The 23,783-nt window shown below is 52.5% G+C and overlaps 2 protein-coding genes across 7 annotated transcripts; both read right to left on the bottom strand.

Moving 5' to 3' along the window:
* Positions 1 to 1,584: 1,584 nt before the first annotated feature.
* LOC108400995 (glutathione S-transferase Mu 3) lies at positions 1,585 to 4,704 on the bottom strand. The gene is made up of 8 exons (XM_017666652.3): positions 4,547 to 4,704; positions 4,093 to 4,168; positions 3,673 to 3,737; positions 2,878 to 2,959; positions 2,696 to 2,796; positions 2,267 to 2,362; positions 2,067 to 2,177; positions 1,585 to 1,779 (listed from the first exon to the last, which is right to left on the bottom strand). Exons 1-8 carry the CDS (start codon positions 4,595 to 4,597, stop codon positions 1,681 to 1,683), a joined length of 681 nt encoding a protein of 226 aa, XP_017522141.2. The 5' UTR covers positions 4,598 to 4,704; the 3' UTR covers positions 1,585 to 1,680.
* A 2,087-nt stretch (positions 4,705 to 6,791) lies between these two features.
* On the bottom strand, positions 6,792 to 18,493 carry EPS8L3 (EPS8 signaling adaptor L3). Of its 6 annotated transcripts, none has more exons than XM_037004852.2 (19): positions 18,329 to 18,491; positions 16,128 to 16,193; positions 15,920 to 15,984; positions 14,018 to 14,176; positions 13,577 to 13,726; positions 13,410 to 13,465; positions 12,853 to 12,995; positions 12,649 to 12,764; positions 12,287 to 12,407; positions 12,143 to 12,204; positions 11,823 to 11,897; positions 11,317 to 11,465; positions 9,617 to 9,698; positions 9,337 to 9,371; positions 8,646 to 8,835; positions 8,343 to 8,471; positions 7,964 to 8,037; positions 7,263 to 7,501; positions 6,792 to 7,108 (listed from the first exon to the last, which is right to left on the bottom strand). In XM_037004852.2, exons 2-18 carry the CDS (start codon positions 16,156 to 16,158, stop codon positions 7,312 to 7,314), a joined length of 1,827 nt encoding a protein of 608 aa, XP_036860747.1. In that variant the 5' UTR covers positions 16,159 to 16,193; positions 18,329 to 18,491; the 3' UTR covers positions 6,792 to 7,108; positions 7,263 to 7,311. The 6 variants fall into 6 exon arrangements, with proteins under 6 accessions (XP_036860747.1, XP_036860748.1, XP_017522098.1 ...); XM_037004853.2 differs by having other exon boundaries at positions 12,853 to 12,992; XM_017666609.3 differs by having other exon boundaries at positions 7,369 to 7,501; positions 18,329 to 18,489.
* Between the last annotated feature and the right edge of the window lie 5,290 nt (positions 18,494 to 23,783).

Below are 23,783 nucleotides of genomic sequence, written 5' to 3'. Positions count from 1 at the left end.
GGCCATTCAATCCCTCTGTCCCACCCTCCCTAGAGAGATCCTTGGCTTCTGATCCACAGGAGACAGCAATCTGACCCTCAGATCACTGCCTTAGGTTGAACACTATTCAAAGACTGCCCTCCAAAAGGAGAGTGGTGCCAACTCAGTGTCCACAGGAGTCATGTTTCTCGTTTGCTTTCATTTCCCAAAACTAGCTTCTATTACATGGTAATACGTGAATGCATTCCCCTAGTTACAAAAATAAAAAGAAACCCTTATCCTATCTCTAAAGTCTCTTGTAATTTTCATCCTGGAGCGTAGGCTTTTCTCCCATTTACCTGAGGAAGGCTTTGTTATCAGTTTGGCATCCTTCCAGAGCTTTCTCTATGCACTTATCTACGTAAGTATATCTGTAGACGTGCTTATCTCATGGTTTCTCTTTTTCTAACCATACTAGGTATCATACTATACATCTTGACCTGCAAACTAATTTAAAAAATTCAACGTGTCTTCAGAATCTGTTAGTTTGAATAGTTTAATCTTTAACTGCCTTACTGTATTCCACAGTATTGGTGAGCATTTATATGACTCCCACTCCCTACAAACAATGCCACAGTCTTAGCACATACCTTAAGTGTACAGGTGAGTTCTTACAGAATTGTTGGCTAACAGGCTATGATTTGAATTTTAAAAGATATTGACAAATTGTCCTCCAAAGTGGTTATACCAACTTCCAAGTCCACCAGCAGGAAATGCGTTCACTTTCTCAATCCTGCCAATACTTTATAAACTTCTTAATTTTGTTCATCCCATAGAAAAACAATCTCTCAGTGTTGTAAATTACAATTCCTTGGATTATAAACATCATTTAAACTTTTTTTGGCCATCCATACTTCTATTTCTGTAAATTGTTTATAGATTTTTGTCCAATTTAAATAACTAAGTTATCTTAATGATTTATAGTTCTTTAGTGTTTATACCGTCTTGTTTTGGCTTATTTTTGCTTATTTGTGCTTTATCAGAGAAGTTTTAGAATGGGATACTGTCCAATTTGCAACTCTTTCCTTTTATGGCTTTCTTTTTATGTCTTACTTAAGAGAAACTTTCCTACCCTATGATCACATTCTTTTCATTATTACTTCTACAGCTTTGTGTTTAATATTGGGCCATAACTTCCAGATGAAGTGATTTTAGTGAAGTGTGAGGCAGGGTTTTATTATTTTCAATTTGTAAGTAATTTTCCTAATCTTATTTATTGGCTAGCTCACCAGTTGGAAGTACTGTTTTCATCACACTGAATCCCCACATTTAAGGGTCTGGTTTGGAACTCCAGTTGTTATGTCTACAGTAACACACAGTTGTACTTGAGATCCTCACCAGGTCTTCACAGGGGCTCCAGCCCCATTTAACATACCTGTTCTCTACAACTGTGCCTTTATTTCTAGCTTCCACTCTCAAGGCTTGGGCAAGAACTCTAGTGGCTGAACAGTTTTGGGTGGGGAAAATGTCAATGTTGCAGTGACTGAATTCACATCTTAGTAATTTTTCACACATCCTCACTCTCCTCCAGCCTTTATTCCCAAGAGAACTCCAGCTGGACACCAGTAGCCTAAATCTATTTATTGAAAAGAGCAGAGAAGAGAGTACAGGCCCCCTATGGACAGGAGGGAATAACACAAGCAGTGTAAGTCGGCCTCCTGCTCAGCATATTCTCTTGTTGCCCCACTGGGCCATCTTGTTGTTGATGGGCATCTTGAAGAAGCGGTTAGACTGCATGTAGGCAGCTATTTTCTCCAAAGCCTGAAGGAGAAGCACACAATGCCACAGAAAATGACTCTAGCCCAGTCCGACAGAGCCCTTCCAATATGGTGACATTCGCCTGCCTCCGCCACCCATATCCCCGGCCTCTGCTGTTTCCTGTAGACGGTACCTTCTGGCTGTAGAAGCCAGGCCCTTCCCAAGACTTACAGGGTTAGAGATGTCCAACTATTACTGGTGTTGGCAAGAAATCTATAACAGTGGGGTCCTTTAGGGCCCAGGGAAGCCTGTGCGAGTTTTTGTTAAGAGGCAAGTGCAGGGGACATCACCTCAAAACGGCACATGAAAGCCTTCAGATTTGGAAATTCATCCAGGCACTTGGGCTCAAACATATGGTTCTGATCTAAGACATCATAGGTGACGAAATCCACAAAGGTGAGCTAGAGGGAAAGTAAGATGGTCAGCTCTGGGCAATTCATTAACACCTGCAGAGACATAAAGGTGTTCACTCCCTTTCCTCTCTTCCTACCTTTTCCCCTGCAAACCATGAGAATTTCCCCAGGAACAAGGAGAATTGTTTCAGTTGTTCAGGTAGCTGTTCCAAGTACTGCGGCTTTAGTTTTTCCTGGGAGAGAAGGAAAAAGAGAGAGAAGAGCTGTCATCATCTTCCTAGCTAATCAGGACGTGGGCCAGTGGTGGACACTTAGTGGCCCTTTCTCCAGGGGCCCTCCTCTCATTGCTTTCAGGACAGGGTGAGAGGATAGAGGGCAGGGATTTGGAAAGGAAGAGGGAGCAACACCAGAGTTATATGACCAACATCCTCCCCCAAAAGAATTCTCCTCCCTTCCCTATTTTGATGGACTGAGCTGGTGCGAAGGTAGCAGCATAATGGAGCAGAATTACCATTGGGTTCCTAAATGCTCCTTCTCCTTGATGTCTACCTGCTAAGGAAACTTACGTGGTCAGGGCTGTAGCAGAGTTGTGCCAGCTGCATGCGGAAATCCATTATTTGGTTTTTCATTATGTCGACTCGAATCTTTTCTTCTTCAGTCTCACCACCTGTAGAAGAAATCACCCTTGATTATCCACTCCCAGGTGAGCAACCAGCCTGGTCTCCCTCGCCAGCTGAGCCCCACTCACACATATTGTGCTTGCGAGCGATGTAGCGCAAGATGGCATTGCTCTGGGTGATCTTGTTCTTACCATCCATGAGATAGGGCAGCTGGAAGGAAATGGACAGCTCAGTGAACCACCTGTTTCTTGCCTCCCTGTTTCTCTCCAGGGGAAGATGTGACTTGCAGGAAAGTGAAGGAAGTGAGGGAAGTAGGACAAAGGAGAAAATAAGCAGAAGGTAACAATCAAGTCCTCACCTGATTCTAGACCAGGGATTCTTAACATCTCCCACCCTTCCCCCACTGCCACACATATGTGTGTGTGTGCACGTGCACATGCCATGGACCCTTTCTCAGAATGTTTTTAAATGCAGTAAAGCAAATTATATATATTTACACAATTTATAGAACATTGAAAAACCAAAATCGTAATAGAGTAATATGTGTATAATTTGCATTAACAAGCAGGTGTAAGAACTACTGTAATTTCAAGTATGATGAATGTAAATATTTACAATATCTGCAACATATGTAATATAATATGAAAATGCCCAATTTTGATTAGTGACAAAGTCACAGATATGGCTAATAACCAGTGTAACTTATTGCCAATACTCACAACAGAAAGAATTGTTAACTTTTAGTCAGTGGTGGAAATGAAAATGTGACTTTTTCTCCATCCAAGTTCAAGGACTCCTGAATTCTATTTATTCTATCTAGGTTAAGAAGCCCTATTCTAGAATCCCCTAGACCAGAAAGGAAAGAAACAAGGATATACTTGACAACCTTCCCTTCTACCCACTCTTTTTCTAAAACCACCTACGTTAGGGAAGTCCAGGTCTAGCTTGAATTTCACATCCAGCCATTGGCTTCTATCATAGTCAGGAGCTGTAAGAGAGAGAATGAAGTGGGTCCCAACAGCCTTAGTACCTAAAGGATGAAGGAGAAGAGAGTGGAAAGATCTAAAGAGATAACCTAGTCCAGATACCTCACATTCCCAGGCCCTAAAAACTTAAACCATTTGACCTCTGGAGTCTTATTTGGTTAAGCGTTCGGACAAGGCTGGGCTATGGCAGAGGGAGAAACTCCCACTCCACATAAAAGATGAGCAGCCTCTCCCCACACGGGATACAGCTGAGAGCTCCCAGGTGATTGCGGCAGCAGTCCCACCGACTCGGGCGCGATAGTCGGACGGCCAGCTAGGCTTAGCGCGGCGGCGCATGTGCACCCACGGCTGCATTACCTTCCCCGCAAGTGTACCGTTTCTCCTCATAGCATGTATCAGTGAACTCCAGGAGCAAGCGGATGGCGTGCGCCAGCTGGGGGAGAAAAGCCCCCGTTCAGGCCTGCGCGGCTCCTACAGGAGCCACCCCCACCCCCCACCCCCACCCCCCACCCCCGCTCCCCAACGTTCCCCCGCCCGGGACTGCCGAGACCTTGTAACCCAACGAGGCTGTCGTTAAACGCCCCCAGGGATCCGCCCCGACGGCTCTCTGCCCTCAGCTCCACTCCACGGGGCCCAGCGATCCCGGAGGCGGGGCAGGGGTCGGCCTCCGTGGCCCAGGAGCTCTGTGCGGCCTGCCGTGCAGGGGCGAAGGAGGCTTGGCTCCTGAGTCGAGTCATTCTTTCGGATACAGAGCTGCCGCCTCTGCCTCCGTCTCCCTGCCCAGCGGCTCGGCGGTTAATTTAGCACTCACCCCGCGAATATCCCAGTAACCCAGCACCACAGACGACTTGGACGACGACATAAAGACGCTGCTTGCCGAGCCTTCGAGGACTGGAGGTAGACGGCAAGCGGGCGCGACTTTATACGCCGCGTAAGTAGGCGGGGCCAACACGAGCGTCCCGACTCCGCCCCCACGCGTCCTCGTCCCCTCTCTCCGCGTCTCCACGGGGCCGCGCGGGCACCACTTCTGCTGGCCCAAGGGTTGGGGGACGGGCGACCCCGGGCGACCCCGCGGAGAGAAACGAGGGGCGCAGCCACTGGCCTGGGTGGCCTGGGGTTGGGGCTGTGCGCTCCCCAAGGGTGAAGCCCTGCTCAGTTAGTAGTGCCAGTCTGGGCAGGATGAGCGCCAACTGCCCAGGCAGTGAGGGAGCTGGTTACCCCGGGAGGGTGAGTTCTTGCCACAAATACTTATCGAGATGGGGGTGGCGTGGGGGAAGCTGGGCAAGCACTAAGATGGACTGAGGCTGACCACCAGGGAATGGCTGTCTCTGGCGTGTGCATTGAAGGTGGGCGGGGAGGAATCCAGAGTTACTGGGAAAGTTGCTGGCCTGGCTTCACAGCATGGCCACTTAGGACACTGAGCCCCTAGCCCGCCCCTCCACCCTCTAGCCTGGGTGCAAAAAATCACATTTACCCCTTAGTTCACTTGAAGCAAGGTAGGGACTTTTTAAAAGGACGTTTCACCACAAAGAAGAAAGGAAAAAAGTGAAAACACATAGGGATAGATGAATTTATAATGCCTCGATTTCTCCTCCCAATATAACAAAAGGCCAGTTACAATGAACTTGAGGTAAAAGACTAACATTTATTGAACACCTATCATATGCCAGGCTGTAGTATAGGTATTTCATATTTGTCAGCTGATTTATTCCAACTTAAGCCTCATCACAACTTGGTGAAGTGGGTTTTGTGCCCATTTGAGAGAAGATAAGCAAGGCCTAGAGAGGCTGAGTGAGTTTCCTTTCTAAGCCCAAGTTCCCACGTGTGACCTGGGACACAAACCTAGGTCTATGTAATAGCACGCCTTGGGCTAGTTCTACTGCTCTTGGATATCCAGACAGCCCCTCACCTCATCTCTTTCTTTGCTGGGAGATCTAGGGAGCACAGGGCTAAAAAACATTTTTTTCCTGCTCCTGGAGGTGTTCTCGGCTTCTAGGACTTCATCAACTCCATAAAACCCAGTGTGCAATGGTGCTATTTTTTTCTCCCCTTCCCAAGAAATTAACTTTTCTTTAACTTTTGCCCTTGATAGTTAGACCTCAAGGGTCTCACCTTTTTTTCTTTTGTGAGGGAAAAAGTTTGCTTTCCTATTCAGTGTTACCAGCTGAGAGAGATGATTTTCTGAGGCCAGCAACTTTAGGGAATGACCTAGGCAGTCTAAAAACAGGGTAATCTGGGGCCCAAACAATGCTAGAGTCATGCACAAATTCAGCTAAGAGAAACTTAAGGGAACATCTAAAAAACCCTCAAAAGGCCCTTGAACCATAGTCATCTATACACTTATCTATACACCAAATCAAAGAAGTACAACCTCTATTATGCTGGGAGGAGAGTCTGACAGTAATGAAATTAAAGAAGGCTGTGTATACTAGGTATTAGAAACCAAAATGACCCAAACTCTTCTTAGGACCCAGAGAGTGAAATGTCTTGCCAGAGTTTACACAGCCAGTTGGTAGACCTTTGACTTCCAGTCCAGTGTTGCCTATGAGCTGTTACTAAAGAGACAAGCTGGGGAGGAAGTTCAAGGTTGGTTTACCCAACAGGAGGGAAAAAAAGTTATACTAAGGGAGAAAGTTGCTAACTTGAGCCTGGAGCACCTGACACACATGCTGGTACTTCTGGGGATTTCCAGCCAGTGTGGCTAATGGAAACCCACCCCTGTCAGCTCCCATACTCTGCTCCTGTGAGGTGTGCCTGCAGCTGTGCCAGTGCCTTGTAATATTCTGGGAGAAGTATACACAGAAGGATAAGGATAGTGAGCAAGGCCTTACTTTGGTGTTTGTTTAGAAAGAAAGGAGAGCTTGGACCCTAATTCTCAGATTCTGTCTGAGCTCGTTTGACTGTCGTAGGAAATCCCCCTTGTATTTAAACAGTGTGGCCCAGGGACGGACGTAGGGCTGCTGCTGTCTCACGCCCAGCATCCCAGCTCTTCCTGCCTCTCTGCCTTTGGCCCCCGCCAGACCCAGAAGAAGTTGCAAGGTGGTGGTGGGGAGACGTACAAGCTTGAATATGCTTTATTAAGGAGGAGAGGGACAAAAAGAGTCCTAACAAATCTAGGCATAAGTGGTCCTGGTTTAGGAAAGAGATACAATAAATAGTTGGGCTGAGGAGGGCTGTCAACACAGCAAGTAGAGGCATCATTTGTCTCAATCTCTGGGCTTGCTCATCCTGTACTGTGTGAGCTGGGGTGTGGGGTTCTCTGCAAACTGGAAACCTGAAAGAGGAATTCTCAGGGCTCTGAAGAGTATCCGATCCACTGTCTTGCTTGTGAGAGGGCCTTGGTCTTGGAGGTGTCTGAATCCTAAGGGCTCATCTTAAGGAAAGAAAAGGATTGAGATTCAGTTGGTGTGGGTGAGGAAGCCCCAAAAGCCCATGCCATGGATCAGCTTGGAGCCTCCCAGCATGTTTGACCCATGAGGTCAAGCCCCTGGGAGAATATCTGGTGGCCCGCTCCTTCCTACACTCACTTCCTCCTCAGGGCTGGGCTGCTGGCTTGTCCATTTGGCGCTCTTACTCTTACCCTGGGAGCACCCTGAATTTCAAGTGGGGGTCAGGACTGCAGGGTGTCCTCACCCCCAGCATCCTTCTGACTGCCTCTAGCCTTGCCAGGATTCGTGGGGCCTCCTGTGGACACAGCATCTGTAGCTCCCCGGCTCTCATGTGAATCAGCTGGCTTCCCATCAGGGATCCGAGGGTCCTTACCGTGCTGGGAGCAAAAACAGCAGAAGCTGTCAGTGGTGGGTAGAAGGACTTGGGTCTGAGCATTTGGGTAGAGAAGGAGCTGTTTGGGCTTAGAGGCTGGGGTTGCAGGAAAATTCATGGACAAGGGTATCTGGAGGTGAAGGAATAGGACATGCATATTGGCTTAAGCCAATTCTGGAACTCCTGGGTTTGAAGGGAGAAGTGCCCTAGAAGAGAATCTTGGGGTGCAGAGGGGTGCTTGGCAGTTCCTGCATTCCCTCTGATCTTGCTGCCTTCCCTACGGCAGGGGTTCCTCATTCAGTACTCTAACACTGCCCTCTCTTCTGCTCTCAGCAGAGGCCACACAGCGACAGGGGTCTGTTTTGCACCGTGTAGGTCAGGTTGTATGTTCTGAATCTGGGTCTCCTTGGTTATTATCTGAGTCTTTTATTATCTCCCAACACACCCCATGGGGCTAGGCACTCACAAAGTGGAGAAGTTCTCTGCCTTCAGCCAGGCCCTGACCTCCTCCGGCCTTGAGCTAAGTCGAAGCATTGGAGCCTAGAAACAGGGGGAACTGTGGGTAAGAGGCTGTGCCATCTCAGAGCCACCCACAGCCCCCATTATCAGCGTCCCTTCTGTGGGCTCCTGTGACATCATTTATCTTCCTCCATGGTTTGCTTGTCTGGCAGGGACAAGACTTGTTCTCTGCTCTGGCCCCCTGATAAACTTGGCACATAGTTAAGTGTGCCATAATGCTGATTAAATCAAACCAGAACCATCTCCTCCACTTGTCACTGAATTCTTCTTGCCCCCACCAATGATTCAGGCCTTATAGCTTCTGGACAGTCTAGGCTGGGTAGTACCCAAGGGGGTGACCAGCTCTGGTTCCCCAGGTCCCCCAACTCTAGGGGTTCCAGGATGTTGCTGGGAATGTAGCCGCTCTGCCCCGTCTCCTTCTTCACCAGCCACCACCGCTTGCTCTGGTCCAGAACCTGTCAAGAGTTACTGCCTCAGTCACCAAGCACACATAAGACTTTTCTCCTGGCCCTTCCCCACTTTCCTTTCCCTCTCCAGGCCATCCACCCCAACAGCCCCTACCCACCCCAGGCTGCCTGTAGCTCCCACCAACCACCACCTCCTTTTCTAGGCTCAAGCCCACACCTCACCTCTAGCACCTCTCCCTGGGCCACAGTCAGTTCCTGCGTGTTCCTAGCTTCAAACTCATATAGGACTTGCATTTTCAAGGCTGACTTGACAGGTCTGGGGCTGGAGAGCACGAGGTTGGGGTCCCCAGGCTGAGGGCCATGGTGGTATGTCTCCTCTTGAGCAAAGCGTGAGGTGCTCCCTAACCTAGGGCTTTTGCCCCCAGAGACAGAGTCAGCATGGCTGGAGAATAGAGCCTCAGAAATTGAGTCCCTGTCCAGCCCCAAAGCCCCAGATATCTCCCACCTGGAGTCTGGTGGTGACTTTTGGGTTTCCACAGAGTTTAATGGCAGGCAGTGTTAGGTGGGGTTTGGGGTGGGGGTTTCTGCAGGCAGGAGGGGTCTGAAATGTGGATTTCTGAAGACTCTTCCAGAAGTGGACTTTTCTATATCTGAGCTCTCCTCTGAGCACTTTATACCTAAGCTCTGAGAAACTGGAGGCATATGCGAATAGTATATAAAGAAGGTACTGGAGCCTGGAGAGGTAAAAATTCGCTTTTTCACCCAAGGTAGGGGAGGGACATGTTTGTACACATATGTTTCTGGCTAAAGGAGAGCCCAGAGCATCTCTGAAGCATAGAATCCACAGATCCACAGGATAAACCCCAGCCCTCCCTCCGCAGAACCATTAGTCCCTATTAAGCCCAGGGCATACCGGAGGGAAGTAGAGTCCTGGTATTTTAAGGATGCCTGTAGGGGCCAAACAGAGTGAGAGTCAGCCAGTGTGGAGGTGGGGAGCTGGGTTATCAGACCACACATCTACTCACACAGCTCCTTATATCCCCTTCCCTGCCTGTCCACCCCACAGATATGGGTACCCACAGGAACCCACCTACCACTTAGTTGTCATGTGACCCCAGTGGTTTAGACTGAAAGGGCAGAAATTATCCAGAGACCAGGGCTTTGAGTAGGGATCTGTGCTAAGCAACCCTTACCTGACTGGAAGATTCTGGAAGTTGCCAACCATCAGAGAATGTGGGTTGGTAGGGTGGGGGCTCAGAGCCTGTCCAGTCAGCCCTGGGAAGAGAACAAAGCTGAGTCCTCTCTGTGCTGGGCTGGGGAATGTGGAGAGGAAGGAGAGGACAGAGCATAGCCTTGGAGATCTTCTGTAATGGAGGACACGGCCCAAGCTCACAGATGAAAGGCCCCAGAACGTGCACAAAGGAGCAAACAGTTAAGCGTGAACAAATCCCAAGGTGCACGAATCTGTGGGCCAGCCTCTCCTCTGTCCATGTCATGCAGATGTATCAGCTCCATAAGAACACGCTGGGTCCTGTATTGCACTGATTGGGGGCTTGAATGAAAGTGATGGAACCACACAGTGTTAGGGGCTAGAAGACCCCCTTGGGGTTTCACATGGTATTTTTTTTTTTTTTGGTCAAAGTAAATTTTTATTCTGTCTTAAAGCCAAAAACTAATTTGTTTTTATTTTAAGCTATTATTCCTTTTGTTTATAAATATTTGTAGAATATGAATCAGATACTCTTTGGTCACTCGCTATATTACATAGATGCTAATGTCAACATTTGGTGATTAATTTCCTAAAAATTAACAGATAAAAATATATATATTTTTTGAGAGGGCATCTCTCATATTTATTGATCAAATGGTTGTTAACAACAATAAAATTCTGTATAGGGGAGTCAATGCTCAATGCACAATCATTAATCCACCCTAAGCCTAATTCTTGTCAGTCTCCAATCTTCTGAAGCATAACGAACAAGTTCTTACATGGTGAACAAAATTCTTACATAGTGAATAAATTCTTACATGGTGAACAGTACAAGGGCAGTCATCACAGAAACTTTCAGTTTTGATCACGCATTATGAACTATGTTTCTCCTTTTAACTCTCTGGAATTTCTCTTTGCCTCCTCAACCCTTTTCCTTTCACACCTACATGTAGAAGTTTCCCTTCTTGTCTTCTGGGATGGAGTCAATGTGCTTGGGACAGTGAGTTCTGCCCCCACCCAAACCCCCACCCCCAGACTGCTTACCTCTAGGGGTCCAGGCTCACTGTTTCCAGACCCACAGAGGCTGCTCCCACATAGTTAGGTGGGTCCCACATAGTTAGGACCCCTTCTGGGTGAGGTCCTCCTGTCTGTAGAATGTTCCACCAACACCCCCACTCAGCAGATCCAAACGGGGTTTCATTTCCGCTGCCCGAGCTTTCATCAGTTTGACCTTACTGTCTGGCTGCCCCTTTCCTGGTTGTCAGCTTTTCTTTCTCCCTTAACTCCTTGGCCAGCTGGTTGCCAGGTCTTACTGATGTTGCATTTGCAGCATTTCTTACATCAGTAATTCTTAGATTTTGACTGGATTAGACAAAGTTTTCACTTTGTCCTTCACAAAAATGAGAAATTATTTTACTTGAAGGTTGCCAACTCTCCTTTCTTGGGAAGAATTATTCTTTTTTTCTGAGCTAATGCCTTTCTTCTGTGGTGGGTATGCAGAGGCTTTAAAAAAATCATTCATACTTAGTCTAATAAAAAGTTGAAACTTTTCCCATGTAGTCCCTCAGTGTGTCTTGAGATATTTCTGGTCTGTGATGATGTGGAACCTGCCCCCTCTGATGTCTTGCCCTGTGCCCCCATGCCCCTTGCCCTTGATTTAATTCAGGCCTTGTCTTCACTCACCGGCTGGTGGTCCAGGCCACACCCAGCCCCTTCCAGAGGTTACTGTCAGGTGGACTAAGACAGGACTGCAGCAGGTCGATGGCTTTTGGGGTAAGGAGGGGTGAGATCACTTGGGCTGCTAGGCCAGGCTCAGGGCACTGGGCCAGGATCTAGGGGAGGGATGAAAGGTGTCAGGAAGCCCCTGGGCTCCCACAGGGCCCTACAGGAGTGGGAAGGTGGTGGAGCCCCCGGCTTCCCATTTCTGCAGTGTCATATTGCCTCCGGCCTGCTGCTCCTTCCCGTCTCCCTCCAAGCACTGGTGTCCTTGACTCCAACCCCAGCCCACCTCGTCTGCTGAGGGGTGCTGTACACAGTACCCTCCTTGTCTTGGGTCAAGGAGGAGGTGGAGTTGGGTTAGCAAGGGGCACACCCACAGCCGCCCTCTGCTGCCTGCTCTCCACCCTGGTCTCTGCTCCATCTTAACCTCCATTTGTCCCTCTTCACTGCAATATCTTCCCCCAACTCACAAAGTCCAGAGTTTGGAAGAGGATGTACACAAACTCAGGGGCAGTTGTCTGCTGCAGCCTGTTGGCCAGGTTCCCCTGGGGAACACAGGGTGATGCCTGTCACCACCCTTCCTCCCACCCCACCTTCACCAGGACTCCAGGGCCCCATAGTTATTCTGGGGGCCTTGTTTGGGAGCCTGGTATTCTCCAAAAGTCCCCAGAGTGGGCAGAGAGTTTCAGGGGACAAGCTAGAGAAGGAAAAAGGCTTGGGATGTCTTGAGACTGGAGAGGGAGGGCCTACTGAGGGCGGAGGGCTGGGAACCTTGGGCACAGCAACACACCAGGAGGTTGATGCTGTACTTGACCTTCTGGAAGCAATCGATGTACTGTGCCTGTGTCATCCCTGTGGGGGAGGGGGTAAGGCAGGGGGTCACAGATCATCCCAAGACCCCCCCAACTCCTCTCCCCTAGCCCCCAGCACTCACCCCGTGGATACTTGTACTTTTTCTTTCCCAGTTTCTTCTTCTTACGACCGGACTTTGCCTGGGCCTCCTTCAGCTTTTGTACAAACAGCTCAATGTCCCTTAGGACATAGTTCAGTACCTCCTGGACTCCAAACAACCGTGGCCTTGAGTGGGCAGTTAGGCCCACATGGAACTCCCAAGCCTGCCCTTGCCCCCTCCCCACCACAAGCCTGAGCCTCGGACCCAGCCCAGGGTCTGACCAAGCCCCCCTGACCCTCCTCAGCCCCAGGCCTGCCTTGGCCACCCCAAGACCTGGCCTCCTGGGGGGAGGGGCAGGGCTCAGGCCCAGAGGCCTCAACGAGCCCAAGAGAACCTGTAGTTACCTCCTCCCGCTCTGGGTCCTCAGGGGATGGCGGCTGCGCTGGGGGAGGCAGAGCCGAGGCGCTGGGTTCTCTGGTGCTGGAGTGGCGCAACAAGGGCCTTGGGGATGGCGGTACGCCTGCAAGGTGAGGAGAGTGTGGGCCAGAGCCTTTTTGACCTTTACTCTGAACCTTCTCTTCTCACTTGCCCGTGTGCCCCAAACTTACTGTGCTCTGGGGTCATCCCGTAGGGCTGTTCTGGAGCTGGCCTGTGCTCCAGAGGGGGGACCTGCTCCTTAAGGAGTGGCCTTTCCAGAGGTGGCCCCCTCCATCTGTCCTGGCCTGGGTGAAGGGCTCCAAATTGGGGTCTGCTGAGCACATGGTGGGCACACAGCTCTGACAGGTTCTTGGGACAAAGGCTCTGCCCACACATTTGCCTCTGGACCCAGGGACAGCACCACCTCTCTCCAGGACCCCCACCCGTCCTGCTCCCTGGTCTCCCATCTGGATCCTTTCTTAACTCCACCTTGCCTCATCTGCCTGCGCTCTGGGCCCTCTTGGTCCCATGTCAGTCCCCAGAGCCAGTCTCCAGTGTTTGCTGGGCCTACTCCAAACCCTTCCCTCTGCCCATCTGCTCTCTGATCCAGCCTGGCCCTTCCGCAGCTCCGGACCTAGGTTGGTTGGGCCACAGGCTCCTGGGCAACTCCGCATGTGGGGTCCCGGCCTGGCCCACCTAGGCCTGAGCTCTGTGGTGCTACAGGTGGGCTAGGGCAGCAGCTGCCTACCTTTGCTGCAGCTCCTCTTCCAAGGCCTTCTGCAGGCTTGTCCTCAATCGCTCTGCCTGGAGGAGCCAACAATCAGGCAGACTGTTTTTTGGAGCTGGGGGAGTGGGTAGTGATGGTTGCTGGATCCCATGCCTGCTCAGTTCCCAGCCCTGCTCCTGGCCACTCACCCCTACTTCCTGGCACTGGAAGAGCAGAGTGCTGGTGCCTGGCAGGCCTGACTCCCGCACAGTGATGGACAGGACAGAGTTGTAGGAGCAGGTGTTGAGCACTACATCCATGGCCTGGATATTGTCCAGGCGGTAAGAGTCCAGCTCCTCCTGGGCCAAGCAGATAAGTCAGCTGTGATGTGAGGTCACTGAAAGCCAGGGTGGCTCCTGGGAGCTCAAAACCTGGGCCACCCCAGCCTTCCTAGTAGTCTGTGGCTGGGACATCATCTCCCCTGACCCCTGTGCCTCTGTCCCTGGTCTCTTCCTAGGCTTGGGTGTGTACTCTATGGGGAGGAGTGGCTGCTGTTTGGCGCTTGGAAAGGTGGGGTTCATGGCCAGTGCTTGTGTTTCCGTAGCCTAAGTTGGCTATAACTTACTGTGGGGTGTAATGGGAGGGCTGACCTTTGACTCGATGTCCAGCAGCTGGAGCCAGCCATCTCTGACCTGCAGGAGCAAGTCCTGGCTCCACACCCGGCCCTGAGTGTCCATCTCCTGCAGCTTTTGCATGGCGTCCTTGGGCTCCTGGACTCCATGAGTCCCCAGCTTACAGGTCATCAGGTGCTGGGGAGAAAGGGGGAGGCCCAGGACAGTGAGATGGTTTGGAAATGGGGATTACAGGTGGGGATGGGCAGGGGTGGGGTGGAGAAAAGGCAGCAGAGGGGGAAGACATGTCCCTGGCCACCCTGTGAGGGAGGTCCCAGGCAGTGCCCATAGAGCAGCCTTTGAGGGCCAATGTGGGGAGGGGCAGTGGTAATAATTGGGCTAGGATAGGGCTCTCAACCTGGGGTCTAAAGGGTTGCATGAGGGGGGTTAGGACTCTGGAGATAGGATGGTGATGGATTTTAACAGTCTAGGCTAGCTAAGGATGCTGGATGTTGGTAGATGTAGGCTCAATCACCCAAAAAATAAACAATTATAGAGGGTTTGGCTTCTTTGCCCCCTGTGGGAATCCACCATCCCAGCCTGGTCCTTCTCTGCACTGACCTAGTGTTCCTGTTGCCATGTGTTGCTCATGTTGTTCCCCATACCCAGAATGCCTTTTGCTCTTCTGCTAGTCCATCACCTCCCAGACTCTCAGGAAGAAGATCAAGCCCCTCCTTCTTCCCGACCTTGCCTAGTGAGGTGGTCTTGGTCTCCACTCAGGCCCTTATCCAATGCTAGTCTGATCATTCCAGCAGGTTTTTGCTGTTATTCTGTCTCCTGGAGGAGACCTCTGCTTTCTCCCAACCAAATGCTGCGTTCACAAGTTACAGTCCTGCTCCTCGGCCTCCCCTCCAGAGCTTTGTTGAGGGGAAGCTATCTGCCTTTTGCCCTGGATCCTACCACCCAGCTCCCTGCACAGCTCCCAGCTCCTCTCCCGGAGTTCCCACTGCCTGATGTTCAGGGCCACCTGGCAGCAGGAGCAAATGCCCAACATCCTGGAGAAAGCCCCAGTTCTCTGGCTCTTGCCTGCTGGGCCAAAATGAAGCACTTCCCAGCCCCCACCCTTGCCATGAACCCCTGGCTCCAACCCAGTAGCTCGGAAAGACCTACCTGCCCTGTGGAGCCTCCAGGCCATCGCCAAGGTGTCCCTCCCTGCTTCTTCTCTGTGAGAGCCCTCAATCTGCTGCTGCCCAGGGCAGTTTCTAGCCCAGGTGCTTCAGCCTGACCAAGTGTGTGCTTTCCTACCCCACCCTTCTAGTCTGCATTTTCACCATGCTGCTAACAGCCCTTCAGCTAGAATCCGCAATGCCAGCGTCATCCTCCCAGGCTGGTCCAGAGCTTCCGTTCTAGCCTCCGAGCGGCTCAGGCCTGCCTTGGGAGCTCAAGCCCAGACATCTCTCCTCTCAAACCCTGGTTCTTTCAAATCCTCACAGGGACTGCTGACCTCACACATTCCTGCCTCCAGCTGGGCAAAGAACAGTTCCCTGGGGACCAGTGCAGCAGGGGGTGGGTCCAGAGGCAGGCAGGGGTGGGCTGTGGTGGTTGCCTGTACCTCCTGATCTATCCCCCTGCTTCTTGTTCCTGCCTTGGGACCTGCTCAACCTCTCCACCTGCTCAACCTCTAGGCCAGCTTCCCTTGGCCTTCTCCCCCAGTTTCCCCTGCCCAGCTGCCCCTTCTCCCCCAGATTGAGCAGGTACTCATTTAGGCTTTTTAGACCCAAAGACCAACCCCCACCCCCACCTTCCCCACCCCAATCTGGCTGGCTCAGGCAGTCGGTTTCTGTGGCAGACACTCGTCTGAGATGTCTGCTTTTGGCAGGGCTGTGAGCGCATATGAAAACTTGGGTTGAATCAGAAAACTGGGCCCCCAGGGTTACTAACCTCCACCCTGTACTGCAGGTGAGTGGGCTCCAAGGAGATGCTCTGCGAGTACTCCTTCCGTTGCACTGCAGGGGTGCAGAGCAAGGGGATGGGGGCAGAAGAAGGAGAGACAAATACAACCAGGGAGGGGTGTCAGTGTGGGGAGGGAGAGACTGGAGGGCAAGAGGTTGAGGGAGGGAAGGGAGAGGGGACAGGAGGGAGCACTTACTGTAAATGGCTCTGCTGCTGGGCCGGGACATGTTGACACTGCTGAAATGACTCCCTAGAGCCCAAACTGAACCAAAAAGACAGTCTTCAGGCCAGGAGAGGAATTCCAGGGCAGGAGAGGTTGCTGCTTGTCCCTGATCCAGGCCTGAGGCTTGGGCCACGCTCTGACCTGGGGCCTCCAGGACCAGGCCCAAAGCCCCTGGCTCCAGGGGACTTTCTGGAGCCTTCTCCAGCCATGCCCTCCACTGATCTGAGGAGCCCTCCATATTGCCTAGGCCTGGGAGGCCCTGAGGCAGCCCTGGCCTCCCATTATTTGGTCAATAAAGCTCATTCCAATGGGCCCAGGAAAGCTATGTGGAAAGCACCTGGGACTATATCCCGCCCACCCTGGGTCTCAGTGTGAAAGATGCCAGATGGGTGGGCTGCACCTAGCTTCTGGAGGGAAGGCATTAGGTTCAGCAGCCAAATGCAAAGCAAGCCTATAGTCCAAGTTTGTTTCAATTCTGCATGTTTGGAAGAGGCCAGTGTTGGCTCTTAAGCTAGGGGCCCGCTCAGGAGGTGTGCATGGGTGTTTGTGCTCATACGTGTGTATGTGCATTTATCAGGGCTTTCTGTGGGAGCTGTCAATGAGCTTTACTTCCCTGAATGTCTTACCAAGTCTCCTGTCTCTGACTTTCCATACCCTGAACCCTCTGCCCAGAGCACCTCCTCACCCAACCATTTAAATTCCAACGCAAGGTTCATGTCCTCAGTGAAGCCCTCTTTGACCCCCACACTCCACCCTGCCCAGAGTGCCATCTAAATGCCACACCCAACCTTATACGTTCCTTTTGAACAATGACAGCCACCCTGGCTACTGCTGCAAGCCTGGTGCTAAGCCTCTGGTGAATGTTATATTAATTTTCACTACCGTTGTTTATAGCTCCTTGTGCCTGTGTTCTGAGCACTGTTCTTTGGACTTTACCTTCATCAACTCATTTAATCCTCAAAATAACCTCTCCAGGTGGGTACTGTTATTATCCCATTTACCAGATGAGGATGCTGAGGCTCAAAGAGGATAACGGGCCTGAGGTCACAAGTGAGTATTTCATAGAGAATGAAACCAGCCCTTCCTCCTGCAAACCCTGTGCCTTAATTGTTTGAAAATGCCTGGCACTGGACTGTGACCTCCTGAGGACAAACTTGTCTTGCCACCACTGTCTTCCCAGCACCTTCCTGGCACAGAGGGTGTCTAGAAGCCATACATGTTGAAATGGAATGAAGGTAAATGTGGTGAATGCGTACAGGCGGGGAGGGAGGGGAGTGGGGGTGGAGTCGCGGGTGAGCGGGAGATAGTTGAGTGTGTGGGTCAAGGGTATGTGTTATTTGAATGAGGTTTGTATGTATGCATCATGAATGGGTGTCGGGTTTGTGGGTGACCATGCATCCATGTGATGAGCCTGCATTATGCAGGAACCCTGCAATATCCTGGGCAAAGTGTAAGAGAGCAGCCCACGCCCCTGTTTATTGGGACTGTTACAAAAATAACAAAGGATCTGATAATATGACTCAGTGTTGGGAAAATGAGTTGCTAGTAAACAAGGGATTGTGGAGGAGGTGCTGGACCTTTGTTTTCCTTGTTTTGGAGGACCCCTTTCCTCCTCAGAGGTAGGGGTGTTAGAAGCCTGCTTGCCTTTCCCCCAGCTCCATCCCCAGGAGGCAATACTTCCTGCTTCTAGGTATAAAGAAAGGGGAGAGAAAACAAGCTCTGCCTGAACAGTGCTGCTCCCTGCTCCCCCGCTCCATGCGGGGAGCTCCCTCTGGGTCCCTGTGGGCCCCTGGGGCAAGTCAAAGGAAGTATTTGCTACAGAAGATCCCCACAGCAGGAATGGGTGAGGCTGGTACTGGCTAGCCTTGCTCCTGGGGAGGGGTGGGCTGGGGTAGGGCTGTAGCAGGTTGAGTTTCCACCATTTATCCCCCAAACTTAGGGGCTTGGAGCAGGGAAGGGGTGTCTACATCACAGACACTGGGAAAAGCAACCCAAGATGCTGCTGGCGTCCCGGCTCCCCTGCCCTGCTTCCTATCAGCTGGCTCACAGCCGAGTCCCAAGTCCTTCTTGGCAGTGTTTCTGGCTGTATCTGGGAGAGGGCTGGAGACCCTGGCCTGCCAAACCACCGAGTTGCCACCACTGCTCTGGGATCTTCCTGAGGGTCAGGACCTTACCTGGGTTCCAATAAGGTCTGGCAGCTGGTCCCCCGAGGGGGCTGATGTTAGTTTAGGGCTGGTGGTCAGTTGCTGGTGCTCACAGGACAGTGGCTTCTCTGCTGTGGCCACAGGCAGAGGCCCTGTGATTAGAGACAGGCCCTATGGTGATGAGGCCAAGAGGCAGCCACACCTGTGCTCTTTGGACTCTGGTGGGTGGGAGGTCTCCTAGGCCAACAGCTACCCAATAGGAAGCCCGGGGCCATTGCAGTGCCAGCACCAGCAGGTGCCCCAAGCTTAGTCAGAGAGCCCTGCTTCCCACTCCCTCCTCTTCTTGCCTCTGGCATTGAGGTGTGGGCCCCTTTTCCCTCTGTCTTTTGGGCACCTGCTCAGAGGCCCCAGGTCAGCATTACCACTGGGCCTGGGACAAGAAGGAGAGGGTACCCAGGGCCCCGGAGATTCTGGCTTCTGTGGGCAAGGAACGGAAGGTGGGAGGGAGGCCCAGGCTTCAGAGGAGCTGGGGGCTGCCATGCGTGCCTCACGTGTACTGTACATGTGGGCACATGAACATGTGTGCCCAGCTGCTGCCTGGGAGCAGCACATGGATCTTGTAAGAACAGACGGGGCCTGGGCCCACCATGAGCATTACATGGAGGGCTGAGGTTTCTTGCTGGCAGGGCCTGCCTCATTCTGTCCTTTCTTCTGTCCCCTCCCACCCAGCAAGAGGCCCTCTCATTCCCTATTTTTGATCTTTCCTTCCCGCCCCACCCCACCCCATGCCCTCAGACCTCTGGTCAATGCCTGGCTGTCTTCAGCAAAGATGGGAAACTGAGGCCTGCCTCTGTCCCCGTTCATGAAGCTGCCCAGTCCTTGTGCTGCATTTCACTTAAAAACCTTCCCTGGCACCCATGATAGGCCCGTCTGCCTGCCCTCTGAAAGCTCAAGGCTAACAAGGGAAGTGGGGTGTAAAAGGAACCAAGGGAATAAGGCAGGGGTGGAGAGGGGGATGGGGAAGTACCAGTGTTGTGGTGGCCATGGGTAGAGGACCAGGCAGCCTGGAGGGGTTAGGATCTGTGGTGGAGAGTCCTGTGGTCTAAGAGCAGAGCCAGCATCCTGTACCCCAATCCTTGGCTTCCATAAGGCCATCCCAGGGGATCTTGACCTAGTCCCCTGCCCCCACCCCAGCCAACATTGCCCTGGATGGCCTGGAGTCCAGAGATTAGGTCCTTGCTTGGGCCTTCCCCACCTGTGGGAGTCCACAGGGCAGCCAGCTTTAGGGGCCCAGGGATCAGGTGCCCGCTGGGCCAGCCCCCAGCCATGGCCTCATGGAAACCTCCTGCCTTCCCTGGCTGTCGTGTTCCCTGGATCTCAGCCCCTTTGTCTTTCGGTTTCTTTCAGCCTAGGACAGACTGTCCCTTGGTTGCCTCCCCCAGTCCCAGCCCCAGCTTCATCAAGGCTGTAGCCACATCCTATCCCAAGCCCTGGCCCCGATGCCCAGCCAAGATGGAGTCCCCACCCAGCTCAGTCCAGGCCCTGTCCTTCCCAGGGCCTCTTCCCCCCTCAGTGTGAGCACAGCAGACACTCTTGTGCAGGGCTGGAGGCCAGGGCTGGGGAAGGGCACATCCTGCTACAGAGATCCATGTGACATATTTGGGCAGGGAAACAAGGCGCAGCCCCTGGCGTCCTTGTCAGCTTGCACCCTGCAGTGCCCTCACAAGTGGGGCCGCTCCAGGGAAGAGGGGCGTTAGGGGTGATGGAGAGGCTGGGCCACCCCCACCCTCAAGGGATCTGGGGGCCATAACTGATGCTTCTGCACAAAGAAAGCTCCAGGTGCCAAACAATTCTTTGGCAAAGTAATCCTGGCTGGGGCACATGAAAGTGTGGAGAGGTGAGAGGCTCATCCTGTACTTTTATCCAAGTGGAGCAAATAGCACCATATTTCCCATTTAATGGCATAGGAACTTCATACACGTGTGGCTCCTGCCTGTGAGTCTGGCCTTATCTTCCCCCACGTCCTGCCCCTTGTACTTACACTCAGTTTAGAGAATGACTTGTGATTTCTGGCCGAGTCATACCCTGGTGGCAGGCTACCTGCTGTTCTGCCTGTCTTGGACGCCCCCGTTCCTTCCTTGTCCGTGGGAAACACCTGCTCTGCCTTTGTGTCTGCACAGGAGTTCTGCCTCCTCCAGAAGCCTCCCCATTGCCCAGGACTGGTGGGGATTCTGGTCCTTGGCTCCCAGATTCCCTGTATGCACATCCTTCCATTACTGCCCTTGTCACATTGAGGGGCATGTCCCCATCGGACTAGGATCTCTGAAGACCAGGATTGTTTTTTTCCCCAGCCTAGAGGAGAGAAGGACCTCTGGGAAAATACATGTACTGTGACATCTCAGGCATAAAGGGTCACACACTGCTCAGGGAAGATCACCCAGAGGAGGCAACGTGCAGCCGATTCTTAAAATCACATAGGAGTCTGGCTAAGAGATGAAGTGGGAAGGGAATGCCAGGTGGAGGGAGCAGCAATCTTGCTGGGTGCATGGGTGAAATGGCATGGTGAGTAGTTAGGTATGGCCAGAGCATGAACTGTGTGTGTGTGTGTGTGTGTGTGTGGTGGGGAGGTGGTGGTGGCAAGGAATAGGATATGTGTGTCTACATCAGCTGGTGGTGAGTGGAGTCACTGGATGGTTTTGCATAAAGGTATGGCAAGGAGGTTGCTGCTCTTCTGTCTCTTGGGAAGGCCCTACCACTTGCTTGCTCTCAGGGCATTGAGAGTGACTTCTGAGGAGTGGGGTGTAAGCCTGGATCCAGGTACACAGGTTTTAGGCTGAAGGAGCCAGGCTACTCTAGCGTGGCTCAGGAAGTGGGCCTGGGTCTCTTGGAAACTCTAGAGCAAGGCCCTAGTCAGGAACTCTGGGGAAGGAGAGCTCTGCTTCCATGAAGGGCAGCAAGGGAGGCAGGGCAGGACTCTGGTATTTGGGGAGAGAGGCCTGCTTGTGGCTGAAAGGTGTCGAGGGATGGGGTGCCAGCTAGGAGCACCTCAGGCTCCTGGAACTGGATGGAGCAGAGTCCAGCCGGAGAGGGACAAGGTGTGGCCTCCGTGCCAGATGGGGGCCTGGGGCCTGAGTCATGATGTCACGGGCAGGGGCAGATGCCTGGCTTTGGGGCTGCCGGGGAATCACAGAAACAGACCTGTGGCTGTCCTCAGTCCTGGCAAGTTGCTTCTATGAGCCAGGCAAAGGAGTAAACAAGAGAGATGGGGTCCCTGCTCTTGGAGTTTATATTCCAGAGGTAGAAGAAACAAACAAATGTAAAGACAAAGGTAATCAAAGCCCTGATAAGTGGCAGGAAGGAAACCACCAGGGTGTGATTGAGAGCACAGGGGTGGGAGGAGACTTTGGGTGCCCATAATCCAAGAAGACCTCTCTGCGGAGAGGAGATGAAAGGGTGGAAGGAGCCAGGTGTGTGAAGCTCCCACAGAAGGGGGGCAGCAAAACAAAGGTCCCGAAGCTGGGAGGAGAGCCAGGGCTGCTGGAGTTGGGGAGAGGCAGCCCAACTGCCACAGGCAGGAACGGGCACGGGCCATAGCACCCCAGCTCTGCAGGCCATAGCCAGGAGTCCCACTTTTATTCCAAGGGCAACTGGAAGACACTGAGGAGAGTTAAACAGAGGAGTGGTATTATCTGATTTGTGTTTTAGACACATCCCTCCGCTGGGATGGGGGAAAGAGTTGTAGCAATTGTGGGTGGATGCGGGGAGATGGAGGAGCAGCTGCAGCAGTGACGTGGACGGGAAGGCAGGGAGCACAGAGGCTTGGGGAGCAGGTGGAGTGGGTGGGATGCACTGAGGATCAGAAGTGGGTGAGGGGAGGGAGGACATCAGGAGGTTGTAGGGGATGGGCTTGGACACCTGGGTGAGTCATGGAGACCCTCAGTGAGGTGAAGGAAGACTGGAAGAGAAGAAGGCATGGGAACTGGGGAGGAATGAGGAGTTTCAGGTCCATTCAGGTGGCTTCAGTCTGAGAGGCTTCTTCAGCCTCTGTGTGGAGGTATCGGGAAGGCAGGAGGAGCTTGGACTTGGTAGCTTGGTGGGGTGAGCTGCAGCCATTCAAAACTGCACAGAAGACCATGCAGCGATGTGGGGATCAGATGTGGCATCAGATGGAAAAGGCAGGTCACAGAGTGGTCAGTACTTGGAAGTTGAAAGCATACAAATAATCCGGAGGCCTGGGTGTGGGGAAGCCCCATGGGCAATGAGGGTAGATGAAGAGACGTGACTGTAGGCTGAGCCCAGGCACCCCGATACTGAGCGACTGGGAAGGTGAAGAGGAACCTGCTAAGGAGACCGAGGGGCAGTCCCTGAGCTACAGGACAACCAGGACAGGAGAGTGTTTCTAGAAGGAAGTGGACCGCTGGTCAAGTGCTGCTCAGAGGTGGAGGAGGAGATGCCGAGAGAGAAAAGTGCATGTGTGATTGTCCACGTGGAGGTTGCGGATGGCCCTGGTGAAGACAGTCCCTGGAGCAGTGGAGCCTGGCGGACCAGAGAGGGATGAAAGGGGCTGAGGAGGTGGGCCCTGAGTGTAGATGGTGAGTGTAGACAGTAGGTGCAAGAGACTTTGCTGGGAATGGGATGGTGGGGTCAGGGGTGAGGTATGAAACCTGGTTCAAATGTGTTGAGGATGGGAGACATTATAGCATATCTGCTAGTGGAAATAAGTTGCTGGTGAGACCTCAGAGATCCTGGAAGAGTGAGACTTTGAGAAGGTGCCGGAGAATGGGGTCCAGAGTACAGAGGGAGGGCTGGCCTCGCTGGGAGACAAGAGACCCACTGCCTCTGGCCTGGTTTCTACACAGGCAGAGGAAAGACAGTCTTGCAGCAGGAGGAGGCTGGGGGAGGGTGACTTGAAGGGCCAGTGTGGTGTCATAGGCTTCAGTAGTCAAGCTAGAAGGATGGGCCTTAGGTGCTCCTGGAAACTGCTCCCTGCCTGGGGCTGGGAGACTGGGATTGGAACCACAGGCCCACCCCTGCTCATCCTAACTCATCCTGAGTGCCTCAGTCTCCCAAACCCCGGAATTCAAAGGCAGTGCTCAGGCCTCTTTCTCCTACCTTTTCCTAACTGTCCATACAGCAGAGAATCACTCTAGATGTTTCCTAGCACCCCTCCCCCCACCTCTGCACACTTGTTTCTGCCTCTCTCCAGCCTTGGACCCACTGGGGGACTCCCAGACATGCCTCCTCCTCTTTCCTCTTCAGTCTGTGCCCCACCCCTCATCCAGGGAGTGCAGGGGTCTGAATTCACCCTCCACCGTTTCCCAAGTAGCCCTGGAGGAAAGGCCCTCAGGGACATCTTCCCCAGTAGCCTGGACCTTGTACCATGATGGAGAGCAGGCTTTCAGGAAAGCCAGGCTGTGGAGGGCTGCTTAGGAAGGGGCAGCCTCTGGAAAGGTCATGTCCTCTGTGATCTCAAGGGAGATCAAGG

Source organism: Manis javanica, chromosome 4 (genome assembly GCF_040802235.1).
Source record: "Manis javanica isolate MJ-LG chromosome 4, MJ_LKY, whole genome shotgun sequence".
NCBI classification, from domain to species: Eukaryota; Metazoa; Chordata; class Mammalia; order Pholidota; family Manidae; genus Manis; species Manis javanica.
The sequence above is the reverse complement of the archived record's forward strand: the minus strand, read 5'-3'. Positions and strand labels throughout refer to the sequence as shown.